Source organism: Lathamus discolor, chromosome 6 (assembly GCF_037157495.1).
Source record: "Lathamus discolor isolate bLatDis1 chromosome 6, bLatDis1.hap1, whole genome shotgun sequence".
NCBI lineage: Eukaryota > Metazoa > Chordata > Aves > Psittaciformes > Psittacidae > Lathamus > Lathamus discolor.
The window spans coordinates 30,883,361-30,899,310 of record NC_088889.1 but is presented as its reverse complement, the minus strand read 5'-3'; the positions used below and the strand labels follow the sequence as shown (position 1 = coordinate 30,899,310).

The 15,950-nt window shown below is 44.6% G+C and overlaps 1 protein-coding gene across 3 annotated transcripts in view; it reads right to left on the bottom strand.

The window, feature by feature from the left end:
- Positions 1 to 8,569, bottom strand: part of CCDC88C (coiled-coil domain containing 88C) — a 95,606-nt gene extending 87,037 nt beyond the window's left edge. For 2 of the 3 annotated variants that reach the window (XM_065685708.1, XM_065685709.1), the window contains exons 1-2: positions 8,106 to 8,569; positions 7,920 to 8,020 (exon numbers count right to left, since the gene is read on the bottom strand). In XM_065685708.1, the coding sequence (XP_065541780.1) occupies positions 7,920 to 8,020; positions 8,106 to 8,165 (161 nt within the window). In that variant the 5' untranslated portion in view covers positions 8,166 to 8,569. The remainder of the gene's footprint in view (positions 1 to 7,919; positions 8,021 to 8,105) is intronic. The other variant, XM_065685710.1, reaches the window with a different exon arrangement.
- Positions 8,570 to 15,950: the final 7,381 nt, after the last annotated feature.

Sequence of the window (15,950 nt, the reverse complement as noted above, 5' to 3'; positions counted from 1 at the left end):
TCCTCGGCTTTGGAAGCTTTTTGACAAGAGATGGGTGTTAACACTTGATCAATGCAGAACCTGTATCTATTATACACTGAAGTGAAGGGAAAAAGAAACATTATGCTTTTATTATACCATATCATCTAACTAGATGTCACTAGATGTAACCCTACAGTGCTTGTTTCCATGTAAGCAGCAAGCTACTATGTCACTGTCTGACAGTGACCAAAGTCTACAGCCAGAAAGAGAAAGCTTTGTACAGCAGAGCAATGCTCATATATCCACTGTGCCTCATAAACACTCTACTGGGCCTCAAGGTATGAATAAAACATAAACATAGGTAGAGACATAAGCAAGACAAGAAAAAAGTTGGTGTAAAGATTTTAGGGAAAGAAGCCTAAAGTTTGTTTGATTTTAAAGGAAGCAAATCAAAATTGTACCCGATTTTTGTTTAATTTCTAAAATAAAAAATAAAGCACAGGAAAAAAGCTGCAAATAATATGAATGTACACCTTCAGACAGTCTGCGTACACCCTAACATGCTGCAAACAAAAGGAACCTAAAAACCTTTATCTGCTAACACCTTAGATCAAAGTCTTGTGTTTCCCCTCTAATAAATACTCTTATCAGCAAACTCCCACATAATCCAAACACCTGCCTCCCAGAGCTCTGCTCTGTGGCTGTTAATTAGCCATTCACAGCTCTTCCGGGACCAAACAGTGAACTCCAGCAATGACAAGAAAATAAGAGAAGAACTGATCCAGTATTTATTCTTAAAGTGTATCTGCCAAAGTTTACATAAGTACGTGAGACAGCTTTTTCTTTCTGTTTCTCTTTAAATGCACAACCATCCCAAAGCAGTAAAAGCAGTGCTATGTGCATAAATATGACAGAATACATTGATATTCCAGAGATGAGAGAAAACCACCATGGCAGCAGATAACATCAGACACAGTATTTATGCACCCGAGTTCAAGCAAACTGAAGTACAGATGACCACTGTGTAAACTAATCACTGGTAGCAAGACCCTACAGAGCCTTTACAGTAGCAAAGGATTTTGTATCCTGATTGGCACTGTAATCAACTACAAAAAAAAAAAAAAAAAGAGAACAAAGCCTACTGTTAGAAGCTTTTAAAGCAAAATCTGTAATAAGTATTCCATTTTACTGAAGCTCAGATACAGAAGTCATACCCAGACACCAACTGACAGTATAGGTCTTTTGCAGCACAGCAAGTTGGAGAAGCATAAATGGCACCCAGGCTTGAACTGGGAGAATACCAAGCTTCAGTACTGTCTGAGCTGAACCCTGAAGGAAGCTGGATGCTTAGCCTTTTTGGTAAGGTCATGAGAACAAACCAGGAAGCCTAAAGGGAAGAAATGCACAGTAAAAGAGAAGCTGCCCAAACAGAAGGGTCAGCCTACAGTTCTTGTTTCCATGTGAAAGCTCGTGTAAGCAGCACACTGCCATGCCACTGTCTGGTACTGATCAACACCTGCAGCCAGGAAGAGAGAGCTTTGACTGTACAGCAGAGCAATACTTCACAACCCATCTCAAAACTGCATGAAATGGATCAAAATTCCACAAAACACACCCACCAGCCACAGCAAAGGAGAGCAGATTTATTCAACAGCTGTAGGCAGTGCAACTGCAGGACTTGGGTGAGGTTCTCCAAAGCAAGTAAGAACCAGAACAACTCCTCCTTCCAAGACAAGACCTGCTCATCTTTTGGCACAGTGGGACTAGTCATCTGTTACAAGAACATAAGCATTAGCAGAACCAGTCCCTCAGCAATTCTGGGGCTTTTATCCTATCACCTTCATTAATGGTAACTGGTTGCCCCAAGTGCCCTTAATGCCACTGACCTCAGGGTCCTCTTAACCTGGAGCCAAGCAGCAGCATACAGTGTCACTCTGGCAGTCCTGCCTCCTCTTCCCCACAAATAATGAAGTCAAAAGCTTTTCTGAAAGGAAAACATAGCTCGAAAAAATGACAGTATGGGTTTCTGTATATGCTGTGTAACCAACTTTAAGCAACCCCTCAGCTCACTTCAGAGAAGACGCTTTGCAGTGGAAGAGGAAGGCCAGCACAACCCACACTTCAGACTACCACAGGGCTCATTGTCTCCAGGTGGAAAGCTAAACAATCCCTTCCCAATAAGCAATATCCCATTACTTCTTCATTTGCTGCCACATTTTTTTCTTAATGCTGGGTCAGATAAGCTCATACTGACTACAGCTGTTGTAGCTCCACAGGCAAGAATTTGGAGGACCTGCAGAAAGTTACTCTTGGAGGCAGTGGGACATTTCCAAAAAAGAGACTTACTCTTTGCCATTTACCAGGTAAGCTCAGTTTTATCTAGCTGAACTGGCAAAACAGTTTTTGACATAAGCATGGAGATGAAGACTACTAATAAGAATCAAGGGTTCAAGGCATGCGTTTATTCAGAAAGAATATATTTATTGCATTTTTCAAACGTTTTCTGCGTCACTCCTCCTGCCTAGATTAACCGTGCCACATTATGTAAGGTCAGCTGGATCCCTGCTGCTGCTGCCGCCTTCTCCATGTCACTCACCTGTCTCCGAGACATCTCAGGGGACATGGAAGGGTTGAGGCAGAGGAGCTGGGAGAGGCAGCCCAGAAGACTGAGGCTACTTGCACTCTCAGGAAAGGAGCAAGCTGCCAGAACACCCACAGCCACACAGCACTTCCTGATCTCAACAGAAGTGAAAGAAGGCAGCTAAAAACCTAGAGAGACTGAAGTACTTGAAGCACTACAACCCATCAGCCTGATCTATAGCAAAGGAAAAGCAGAAAGGGGAAGCAGAGTCCTCAAGGAAAAAAAAGCACCTGAGTAAACCTTATACTGTAAGGGGCAAGTTCTGTGTTTAGAGATTTTTCTACCATAAAGAAAACAGAGCTGTTGGTACCAAACTTCGCACATTCTAAGACCTGTTTGGTTGGTGAAACCTCTTTATGAGGAGCTTTACAGAAAGAATTTCCAAGGATCACACTGAAAATTATTTTTACAACACCAAACAGGGAACCCAAACAAATTCCTGAATGTATTTGAAACATACCTGCACAGGACTTCAATGAGATGCTTTTTCAGTCCCTTGATGTTTGGTTTTTCCCTTACACACACACACGTAATGAAAACTACAGCTCCCTTTTTAAAAATCACCTACTTGTAAAGATCAAAAACATTGCTCAAATAAGACTAAGGTGGCATGACTAAGAGGTACTTCACAAACAAGTAAACACTCACACCACATGAACAGAAGGAAAGTCTCAAACCTTACTACATAGCCAAACATTTTAAAGAAGTCCTCTGGTTTTATACCTTGATGACTTTTGCAGGAGCACAGAGAAAAGGAAGGGCCAGGAGGCAGAGGCCAAGTGATGAGTTCAGCAGGCATGGGGCCAGCAGCACAAGTGCTTGAAGACGCAACCTCTTAACCAATTAATAAAATAGAAGTAACAAAAAAATATTTAAAAAAAATGAAAATCATAATTCTCATTTGAGCAATTTCTGACATGTATTTTTCATGATTAAGGGGGAAGCCCACAAACCAGGCCCAACGGTTATGAGACGTTAGAAGAAACCATCTGTGCCCAGCATCCCATGGCACTTCACTCTGCAGGTAACTCGCCAACTGAAAATACACCATTCTTGGATCAGTCTAACTCCCATCATCCAACTTCTTCCTCTATCATCAAGTGGGATGATGCCAATAAGGCTGCCAGGGTTTCCAAATTGCCTAGAACATGGTAGAAAAATGCACCTCCAAATGAGATTTTTAATTAAACAGATGCATATCTCCAACCTTCCAGCATTCAAGCCATTTGCTGCAAATCACAAGAAGCATGTGCTCACAACATGGCTGCTCCTGTCACATGGTCCAAATTAAAGACAACAGATTGACAGTACCACAAACCATGACAGCTGTGATTGAAATTGAATTGAAATTGTGCATTTTTACTACGTGGTTTCAATGCAAGTAGTTTTATCAGCTGTATTCCTAAGACATATTCCTATTTGTTACACATTTTAACAGCAGAGTCTACCATCAATTAAAAGAATTAGAACAAGTCTATTAGAACAAACACTTATGTGCCTGTATGTGTAAACCCCCATGCTATTTCCCAAATAAAAAGCTTTCTACAGTAAGTTAAGCAGCACAAATATTTGCTTATGCTTGTAGGTGTTATGCCACAGCTGGAACTGTAACACTGAAGGCAGTCTAAGCAGTATGGCCACATGCTAGTTTCATACCAAAAGTGACACACAATCATCTGAAAAAAGTTTTGTCCACAGAGAACCTCATTAACCTCATACACATAAATGTATAAGAAACACAGAAATGCAGAATATGGCAGTTCCACTTTGAAGACTAGCACACATTTTTGTATGCAGAGTATTCAGCCAGTACTGCAAGTCTGCAAAAATCAACATGTCCTTTGTGCATTATTAGATTGAGGTATACACTTGGACAGCACACAGGAAAAAGAAACCAGTCATTTAGAGCAAAATGACTTGAAAAAAAACACTTATCTTGTTTTAAAATATAAGTGGGTAAACCAAACACTGCTGTCTCTTATTAGCTTTAACTCGTTAAGCATCTAGGCACCACTATTGAGAACTAAGCAATCCTCAGTTCTTTAGAAATGGTTTTGTTTGTCAGGGATCACCAGTAAGCTAAGGAATCACCAGCAAAGCCCAACAGATGGTTACCTACTGATCACGTTGTAGTCAGAACCTACGCAAGCCCAGGCTGGGTTCGCTTTTTTTGCCCTTGTGCCATGGCTACATTTGGTGAGCCTGAGCAAACTACATTTTATTCAGGCCTAGCATTCCCGGGGGAAGACTCCTTCTGAAAAAGATAGAGTGAAGACACAGCCTTGTTTTCACCTCCTGTCACACAGCCAGCAGGGACCTGTGGACAGGAGGAGTGGTAGACATCACATATCTCTCCAGTGACACAGCTGCCTTGCTGATATGAGCCCACTGCCTAAAAAACATTGACTCCATAATTTCAAGCAGCTGGGATCTTCTCTACCCATTTTAAGTTGCCAGAGAGCATTTGAGCAAAATCCGACCTATTACAACAGAAACCAGAAGCTGACTGAACAGTACAGCCCGCTAGCCTCAAACAGCTAAATCCGTACTTTCATTCAGCAACCTCCACTCAACAGATATGTCTGGATTTCTTCACAGATCAACCTGTCTCTTTGGCCGTGGATTAAACTTTAAAATCTGCTTAGCTGCAGGATAAAGATGTTTTATTTTAATAAAGAAATTCCCAAGAATTTGGCTTTCAAAATCTTCACTGGAAGAAATCTGCCGATCTGCAGCAAGTACTGCATCACACGGTGTTTAGATGCAAGCTCACATACCCATGTTACTTGTGTTCCAGTAAGCCGGCAAGCAGGCTATTTAAGCTAAAAAACTAACAGTTAAGTAATACGCATGCAAGGAGACAGCTATGACACCATGAGCCCAGCTCTTCCACTCTGCTACCCCCAGTTCTCTGCACATGTGTGTGCATGCACGCATCTGTGCTTTCAGGCAATCACCACTGTCACAGCATGGTATGTCAGATTCTAGCCAGTTTATCAAAGGCCCTCATTAATACAATTTCAACAAGAAGAAGTCTCAAGCCAAACACTGGAAGTCATCTTCAGGAATTAGGACCTGAAAAGCTGGTGAGCAAGCATTTAAAATACATGCTTGCTTCATTATTCTGAAAGCTTTGTGGGGCAGAAACATGCCTTTAAACACTTTCCTGATTTACAGGCAAGCAGTAATTGCATTGTTATTTCTAAAGGTTAAGTCAGGAAAAGTGAAGGTCACAGCACCTCTCTCGAGTGCCTTGGTGGGTTGGGATACATAAATACAACCACAACCCTTCCTAAGTTAAACAGTCCTGGGCTCTCGGTAGAAAGCTCTTAGTTTCAAGCACTGAGGCACCATTTGAAGCACTGCCAAAGCTGCCTAAAAAAGGGGGATAATGTCCCAGTCTCCTGCTCAGCACTGCTTGTGCATCCCCCACTTAAACTTGTGGCAACACTGCTGGGAGACATGTTTTTTGGGAAAAAACAAACTTACTTACCTGATTGCCCCGGGCAAGTAAACCTGCCAGGGCATTTCTCACAATCACATGGTACCTAACAAAAACACCAACTAGTGTCACTGCACTCAGTCAGACTATATGCTTATCTTCATTACTTCCAGGAGATCTTATCCTTCATTCTTTGACCTCAAAGCATTGTTAAGTTGCTCCATAGACTTTAACAATTTTATATCTCCTTAGACGTGTTTCAACAGCCAACTACAAATATTTGTTTGCACACACCACCGGATAAATCAGTTCTAAACCACATCACTCAAAAGAATGCCACAGTCATTCAAAAGCCACGTAACTTCAGCCTATTTAACAAAATTCAAGAGCAACTAACTATTAAATGATTTTTTCTTGTTTTGTAATGGTAAGATTCTTTCACATGTTATTTAACAGTGATAGTTAAGTAAACATGCAGCAGACTCAACTGCTGCTGTTCCTTGACAGTTTGGTTGATCATCTCCATGCCAAGCATAATGGTCATAAATCTAAACCCAATTTCCCATATCTTGGAAAACTACAAGTCAGGATCCAAGCACTCATACTCAAGGCCCTAATTTGCAGAAAGTTACCTTTTAAAACTGTAATTAATCCTCAAAAAATGCTGAAATTTATGTCTTCTTTTTGCATCAGGTTTCCACTGCAGCTAACACTTTACATCACTAGTTTGTCATCACCAAGTGGGCTGATTGATCTGGATTCTGTTTCAAACCATGTACCTTCACCAGCTACACTAAGTTCCAGCTCACAATCTCCATTGTTAGTTACAGCAAACCAGAAGAAAATGTGATTACCTGTCAGATGGAGCAGCCAGATACTAAAAGATAACAAAATTTGCCAACTTCACTGGATGGAGCAGGGGTTGTAAGTTACTCTTCAGGAATTTCACTTAAAGATTCCGACACGAATTCTTCATTTAAGTACTGGGACTCAGCCTAACACTGCAAATCACTGGTGGAGCTTCAATTGATTTTATGCACTTGAAAGAATGCAGTGCCAAAATTGAGGTATTTCTAAAGGCTCCTCTCTAGAAAGTCAAATATTTCTCTCTACAAACGTTGTTAGGCACATTTCAGAGTACTTAAAAGATGACAGAAAACAGTCAGGATCTGCATGCAGCAGACCATCAACAGGAAAGGATGTGGTTATAAGAAACGTTCAACTTCTACCAACCATTCATTTCAACATTACAGTATTTTCAGCGTTTGCTCTTTTAACCTATTTATAAGTAAGCTTCCTGAAGACACATCCTTACAGTACTGCCATACAGAGGTACCAGTGAAGCTAGGCTTTTTTTTTTCTAAATTACATATTCAATATTGAAGCTTACACAAGAGCTGACACACTTCAGATGAGATCCTTCCAGTAAAGCTTCATCTGATAAAGCACTTTCATTTCCTTATTTGTAGTAATGCAATATACCTTCCCCTACAGCATATATGAACAATTAAGAAAAAGTAACTGTTGGGGCTGGGGGGAAGGGGAGTAAAGAAGGGGAAAACACCAAAAGAGAAAAACAATAAAACATGTTTTAGAGAACCGATTTAGCTTGGGGTGTTTTTTTCTCTTTTGTTTTTGTTAATTTCAAAGAAAACCAAAAGGAAAAATGCAAACGTGGTGTTCTCGCCCTGCACCCGGTCCTTCCAGCCGGTCCGCTTTCCCAGCGGAGAATAAAGACGCCGCCTGCAGCCGGACACCGCCATTTGAAGGGGCGACCTCTCCTCCGGCAGCCCTGGCGCCCCCCGCGGGTGAGGGCCGAGGCGTGCTCGGCGCTGCCGCCCCCCGGCACGGTCCCTCCCTCCGGAGCCCACTCACATCTGTAGCATAATCTTGTTTAGGACGACGCCATCCACCAGGTCCATGTAGATGCCGAGGTTGTCCTCATCCCCGCTCCCCAAGGCACCGAAGGTTTTCACCTGCCGGAGGAAGGACAGTAGGGTTGGGGGATGGCGAAAGGGCCCGGCCGCTCACCGGCTGCCCCCCACTCCCTGCTCTGCTCACCCAGGTCACCAAGGGGCTCTGCAGGAAGAGCTCCAGGAGCTCGGAAACGGTCACGTCCATGTCGCCGAGTCCGGCTGGCAGCGGCGGGAGGCTGGAGGAGCGGGGCCGGCTCACTCAGGAGACAAAGGCGCAGAACCCATGCCCCGCCGCCCCACTGCCCGCCGGGCGCTGCCTACAGTGGAAACAATGCGCGGCTCATCGCTCCCCCGCCCCGCGCAGGGGGGAAACTCGGGACCGCCCGCCGCCGCCGCTCCGGTCCCTCCTCCCAGCAGCAACAGGCTGCTCTTCGCCGGCCGGGCTCGCCCCGCAGCTGCAGGAGGGGCGGCGGGGACAGGAGCGAGCAGTGTCGAGAGAGTGAGGCGAAGGGCAACAGCCGTCCACGGCCAGAGACTGAGGCGCGCAGCTCCCAGAGACTGTATTGCCCCGACTCCAGAGCGGCGCTACCTGTGGCGAGGCGCGCCCTGACCCGGCAATTAGACCCGGGCCGCGGCAGCGCCGTGACGGGCACGGCCCGCCGCGAATGAGAGGCCCGGAGAGGGTCGGCGCCGGCCAATAGACGGCGGCCCTGGGCGGCCGCGGGTGAGGGAGAGAGGGAGGGACGGAGGGAGGGGGCAGGCTGGGTGGCGCGGGCAGGACGCGGTGCGGAGCCGGGGGGAGCTGGCTGTGCTTGCTGCACCCGCCCGTCGCATGGCCCGGAGGGAGTGGACGGGGGGTGCCGGCGGCGTGTTCTCCCATCTGCAGCAGGGCCAGCGGCGGGGGGGGAGCGGTTTCGCTCCTCCCGCGGCTGCGCCTCGTTGCCCTGTAGCCCGCGGCCCGGCCGGTTACACCTGCGCTCCCGCTCCCCTTTCCGCTGCTGGGAAACGACCCAAGCGCAGAGTGCCACACGCCGTGTGCAAGTTTGAGCATTAAAAAGCACAAAAGTACGGGCGAAGTGGTCCGGCGGCTGTTGAAGAGGTGCCTCGAAGCGTGTGGCATCAGCCCCTCAGCGCGCCACAAAAACTAAACGCAGAGCTTCGGGAAGTGTGGGAGGCACAACCTGCTGCAGGGGACAGGACTCGTCCTGGTTTTAGTTAAGGAAATAACTTTCAGGAGGTAAAAATGATGAGTGCTCCATCCCAGACTCAGATTCTGAGTAAATACCTTTTAGTCATAAAGCTGAGCCGTTCCGTGCCTGGTGCTGCATGGCTTGGTTTGGTTTTGCTAGGGTTCTCGTTTCACAGTTTGCTGTTTTTCATGGATATAGTCTTCACTCTTCTTCTCCATGCCTGTGAAACACATCCACCCCCTGCAGTGCTGAGTTCAGCTCTGGGGCCTCTGACACAAGAAGGACACGGACCTGCTGGAGTCCAGAGGAGGGGACACGAAGAGGGTTGGAGCACTTCTGCTATGAAGACAGGCTGAGAGGGCTGGGGTTATTCAGCCTGGAGAAAACTCTGGAGAGACCTTAGAGCAGCCTTCCAGTGTCTAAAGGGGACAAGAAAGCTGAAGAGGGACTTTTTACAAGGGCTTGTAGTGACAGGACAAGGGGGAATGGCTTTAAGATGACGGAGGGTAGATTTAGATTAAACATTAGGAAGAAATTCCTCACTGTGAGACACTGGCACAGGTTGCCTAGAGAAGTTATGGATATCCCATCCCTGGAAGTGTTCAAGGCTAGGCTGTACAGGGCTTTGAGCAACCTGGTCTAGCGAAAGTACAGTCAAAAGAAAGAATATTTGAAAAATAGTGCCCTTCAAGAGAGGACAGGTTACAAATGCAAGAATGCTTCCCCCCCTTTCACAACCTGGATGCGATTCGTTTGTAGGAGCACGCCTCTGCAGACCCCTGAAGTGAAGCAACAGTTGCCGGTAGTGAGGTAATTGAAAGGGGGAAGGGGGCACATCATGGAGCACATCATGGAGCACAATGGTAAAGCCCAAACTTCTTATCCAGGAAATGTTCCTGGGATGCTGTTGAGTGCTGAATGCTCACGCGCTGTTCAACGTAACTGCCTGCGCTACAGACAATATTTAGTCTCTATAGCAGCAGCACAGCGGGAGCTGGGGATGGGGAAGGGGCTGGGAGCGGACTTGGGATGGGGTCGGGCCTCTGCGCGCGGGGCCCCGGCGCCCTCTGGCGGTCGCAGCCGGTGGTGCCGGCTGTGAGGGGAGGCGGGGTTACTCGGGTGCCCTCTCGGCTGTGGTGCTGAAAGCAAAACAGCTTGGAGGAGTATTTTGTCTTGCCTTGAAAAGCCCCACCGCTGGTGTAGTGTGTAAAATATTGATAAACTCCTTCCAGTTGTATTGACAAGGGGGAATCGAAGCGCTAGGGCGGTGGGGGTGGGAGGGCCTGCAGCCAGCCGCTGAGGAGTGAAGGGGTGAAGGGCTGTGGGAGACAGACACACTGAGAAATGCTGAGCAGTGAGCGAGTTGCTCAAGTCTCACGTCGGTCCAGAGCTGCACGCTTCAGGAGTGCTGCTGGTCGGTAAAACCCCACTGACCTGCAGAGGCACAAGCCAGGCCTGCCCCGGAGCCTTGCCCATTTCAGTCTCGGGTACACAGTGAGGGCTGGGGGAGGCCAGACTGCCTGCCCGAGCCTAACATATGCCCTGGCTCTTAGACCCCAAACTGCCTAGGCTGGGTTTTCCTTCCTCGGCAATTCCATGCTGTACTTGTCAGCCCCAGGTGCACCGACACCTTGCTGTTCTCTCCAGATGGGCACTTTTACTTACTTACCTGGTGTTTCACCAAGGACATAGCTTGTGAAACATCACCACAGGTCAAGGTCTCATTTCTGGTGGTACCTGAAGCCGCCACCTTCCCACAGCAGACAAAACAAAACAAATGCTTGTGAATAAAGGCCAGGTTGGATAGGGCCTTGAGCAAGGGAGGTGTCTCTGTTCCAAGCAGGGGTTAGAACTAGATGATCTTAAGGTCCTTACCAACCCAAACCGTTCTATGGTTCAAGGAAGTTCAGATCCAGATATGTGCATGCAACTGCATTGTAGTATTTGATTTTAATGTGATCCACAACTTTCTTTTCATACCATTTGCACTCAGTCAGCTTTTAACTAAAAGCACAGTTCTTAAAGAAGCACCAGAACAACCATTTGGAACACATACAAAGGTATAAGCATCTAAAGACACAAGGATGTTTCATGCCTCCATTATCATCGTGTGTATTTCTAAAGCTCTCTTCACACCCATGAAGCACTCGACTCTCAGCAACACAGACCACAGAAGGAAATTTCTAAGCTCAAGCGTTTCCAAATGTCCCTTTAGGCTGACTGTAAATGGCATGATTCACCTCCCTCAGACTGTCCCCTAGCAACGATTACAACCATCAACAAAGCTCCGCCATTCATCTGCTGTCTGAAGTGTAAGTTGCTGAGGGATGGGAATAACAGAATTCTCAAGGTTACAATACAGGAGTTTAAACTCATGGTAATCAGGAAAGGCCTTTTTCTCCTCCTTTGCTTGAGACTGTCCTTAGGCAGCTTTCTTGTAAATATGACTCTACGTTCACCAATCAAGTTCTCATCTATGAAGCAAGTTTACTTTACAGGACTCTGGAGCTGTAAACAATGGGTGCCAGGAAAAAAAAAAGGTGGCAAGAAGATCACTTTGCTCCTCGCAATATCTGGTTCTGAAATGCTATCTTAAATATTGTTCATTTTGTTTGGACAAAGGTGGTAAAGGAACTGTGTTCGATAAATTTGAATGAAAATGAAACAGAACTATATGTGCAACCAAAACAAACAAAAACCCAGAAGTATTTGCTTACAAGCCTTAGATCAATCTGAACGTGGGTGGGGATGCTGGTGATTTACAGAGTCTCTGTGGCTGGCATCTGAAAGAGAATGTTGAGAGAAACTCCCACAAAACCTAGCATTAACCTGTGTGGGAGGGCAAGATGTTCACTGAAATTTAAGCCAGCTGTGTAGGCTCCTGCAAGATTAACATAATACAGAATCTAAAACAGAAGGAGGGAGTTTAGGCAGAATGTTTCATAAACATCTGAGTCCACAGAAAATAAATATAGAGTCAAATACATGTGGCAAACAATAAAGTAATACCGTGCAAAAGATAAGGGGAGAACATGAAGGGGCAGCAGTGGTTTATGGCTCTTTGCATGAACTTGAAAGCAAGAGAGGAGTACCCACATCCCAGGCAAACATAGCAACAATGGCATAACCTCCTTGACTTAAAGCTTTGGAGAAGCAATGAGTGCTATAGCAGTGGAAGAATCCTCATAGGCCTGAAAGAAAAGAGAACAAATCCATTTAAGTTAAACTCATAAGCTAAAGAGGTGCTAGAAACAAAGGCTGGTTGTGGCAATCTAAAGCAGTGAGTACAGGAGTGTGGGAACTACATGTCCAGCAAATCGTGAAAGATGTCATATGAAGCAGTAGCAGAGAGGGGAAGGTGTCCTGTGGGTTTCAAATGCATGACAGAGCCTGGTCTGCTGAGGAGGTGATTACTGAAGGACCACAATAATTGTGTAAAGGTTTGGGGATGTTATCCAAAAGCTTGGTTTCTCACTAAAGCACAGAACATTGCCATGCACATTCCTCAGTTTCTCTTTGGCAGGAGAACTACACCATCAGCATTAACTGAGATTCATGAGGTTAACTGAAGAATCAATAGGACCACACTAAGCATGGCTACTGGCCACTCTAAAGATAAAAATGAAAGTATAGAAAGAACCAAAATGTATCAAATGGAACATGTTTTGATTATGTTAAAAATTTAGTATTGATGATTTGAAAATATTTTCAAATATTTTTTCTGTCAGTCCCTATCAATCATCACTGGCAAATGTCCTAATAACAACAGAACGCGATTTTGAAGATCCAGTGCTTCAGGGCATGTTCATTCTTCAGATTGCTGTTTTGGCATTTTAGTTGTACAGGAGTGTATGAGTATCTATATTGATGACACTGGGACTTGGTATAAATTACGCAACCACAACCAAAGATTTTACAAGCAACTTGTCAAAGTACTTAGGCTGGCTAAAGTTGAAGTGTCAATTCACATGCAAGGAAAACACTCCAAGGAAGAGAAGTTAACAGAGCCTCAGCAGGGAGGGAGATGACGGTAGGGCAGGGACCACCACCTCTATCAAGAGGATTGCCATTTCTTGGAACAGTGAACAACATGGGGAATGGGGAAACTTGTGTCTGTTCTACCTGCTCAAACAGCACCCCAAATTCTCTCCTGTGTGACAATCAAGACAGCGGTTGGAAGAACTTTAAGAATTTGAGGAACTAATGAAATGAAAGACTCCCAGTTTTGAGGGGTTGTGACAGAAGGCACAAAGGTAAGGTTGTCCAGTGGTAGACCCAAAGGGGTTAGATAGCTGTTTTACAAGAATATGGTAAAAACTGGTCATCAGTGGTTTATGTATTGTGCGCACTGACTTAACGTGCTGAAACACAGAAGGTGGCTTTGATTCTAGTTGAATTATGTCAAAGTTTAAGATTAGAGACATTTGATATGAACAGAAACTTACTTTAAGTCACATGGGCTTGGCTCACTCTCTTTGAAGGGAGATTATTTTTCAATTACAGATGCTGGAGAGAATTGTTATTTGCATTATAACACCAGTGTTTCACAGATGGGGTGACTATAAAGTCACTGTAGAGGTGAGTTGGGTGAGCACATGCAGTAACTCATCAGGTCTTCTGCTTTCACAGCTTATCTGGAATGGGTCTTGATCTCCTCAAGGCAGGGCAACTGCAATACTACTTCAGCACAGGCAGCACTGCTCCAGGACACCCTTGCAGTTGCAGAATGGCCAGTAAAGGTAATGCTAACCTTCTGTAGTGACTCTACAGGTGCCAGCAAAACATAACTGAGCAAGGCAACCAGAGTAACTTTTGTGCTGGGTTCAAAGGTAGCCAATTCCTTCATGGAGCCACAGTAGCAATATGAGAACAGATTCTTACCTGTTTCTGAAATTTGCAGAGATGTTAAAACACAGCCAAAACCCATCTGAACAGGTTCATCCCTGGTATGTTAAAGGATTGGGTTTACTTGACAGTTCCACAACAACATGACGTCTCACCTGGGAGGGCTGTGAGAGACGAATGAATACTCTGATCTTGTTTACCAAGTAAATATAGTACAGACAGGTAAATTTTAGAGGCAACTTCTGTTAGATATACCAGTTTTCAGATCCTCCCACCCTCATGACACAGGAGATCTGTTTTTTAGTGATATGCACTGCCCTCTGTGTGCACTGGAAGAAAATCTGAAAATACTCCAGATTACCCAGAATTACTCTCATTAGTGTAAGGGACCAGGTAACCATATGCTTTTGTCTGGTATCCCCAGTGAAGTAAGGCTAAGGGTTGGGCAGTGTGTATCAGAGTAACCAGCATCAAGTTTTCCAACCACTGAAGGATTATAGGGACCTGCACTGATGATTCCAGCACATTGTATCTTGCCTGTATGGTTCTTAAGGATTTACTTTGTAAACCATACTTGAAGATACAGTTAAAACACAATTAAGACAACTGAGCCATCTTTAATACAATATCCAACCAGCTCTCTTGGGATGTGGACAAATTGTTTTAAAACTAAGAATAGAAAATACCCGCAGCCCAGAGAAAGATCTAGAAAGAATGCTGTTTTGTAACATATTTTTTCTACATCTTAACTCATACCTTTTTTTTTCTTTATCCATCACTTCTCACAATCCCACTATTTCCTTTTTTTCCCCTGAAATATATCTCAAGATTTCCATGAATACAAAAGTCACTGGGAATAGGATACCCACCACTGTCCCCAACTCACCTACTTCCTTGCTACTTCCAACTTCCATCAAAGTGTAGATACGTCCTGTCAGGCCACAAGCATTAGGTACTTGGGAAGACAACTAATGATCTGACTACAAGTCAAGACAGTATTAAAAGATGTGCAGCTTAGTACTTTACCAGTCCTTTAGAGCTTCATAAAAATATAGAAAGTTCAAAACCAGACCTATTTCCATTATTATTTTGACCCAATCCAGTAACTTAAGGACAGCATTTCTTCTGTTAAACACCATACTTCGAGTACTGGAAGTCCAAAATCCCAGACTCCTACAAGTATCATGAAAGTATGTGAAAGATTAGAAGACCGCAACATCACACATTACAAGATCAATAGCTGAAGGAACACAATAACACATTAACAAAAAATGTTCCTTCAACCACACCAGAAGAATGCCTTCCTGAAATATAGCTGGAGGACATAAAGATGACTAGATGGATGAATTTTGAAAGCTTTCTGCTCAAGGAAAGTTTGACAGTTTGGGAATGATTTAAATCTAGGCTAATTAAGAAAACCTGCAAAATTTCAGATTTCCTTGTCGAAGTTGCAAAAATCAGGTTTCAGGCAGATCATTGAGACGGCATAGGGGCTCTCACACTGCAGCAGAAAATTGTATCAGATTTTGTAGTGACCAAGTCCTCATCTCTTGCCTTCTCTGTAAAATTTACTGCTGAGAACTGCCCTGTCACAGACATTTCAAACACACTGTAAAAACTCAACCTTGGAAAGTGATTTCAAATTAATGTCTTGAGGAAAAGATGGCTAATATTTCCCTAGTGCACACTCTTATTTAGATCTGAAATTACTAACATGTATTAATAATGTCCCAGCGCAAAGGTACTGACTTCTGTAGTTGGCACAGAATCTGCCATGCAAAACACAATTTTCAGAAACAAAGTGCTAATCTACACTAGGGTGCAATCACGTATGATCCAGCCTCAGGTTTTCATTTCTCTCACTTCTATTTGTATGTGATACATGAATGTGTTAAATCACAATTGTTGCAACATTGGTGCTTTGGATGTCCAAAAGGAATAAACTCCTGAAAGTA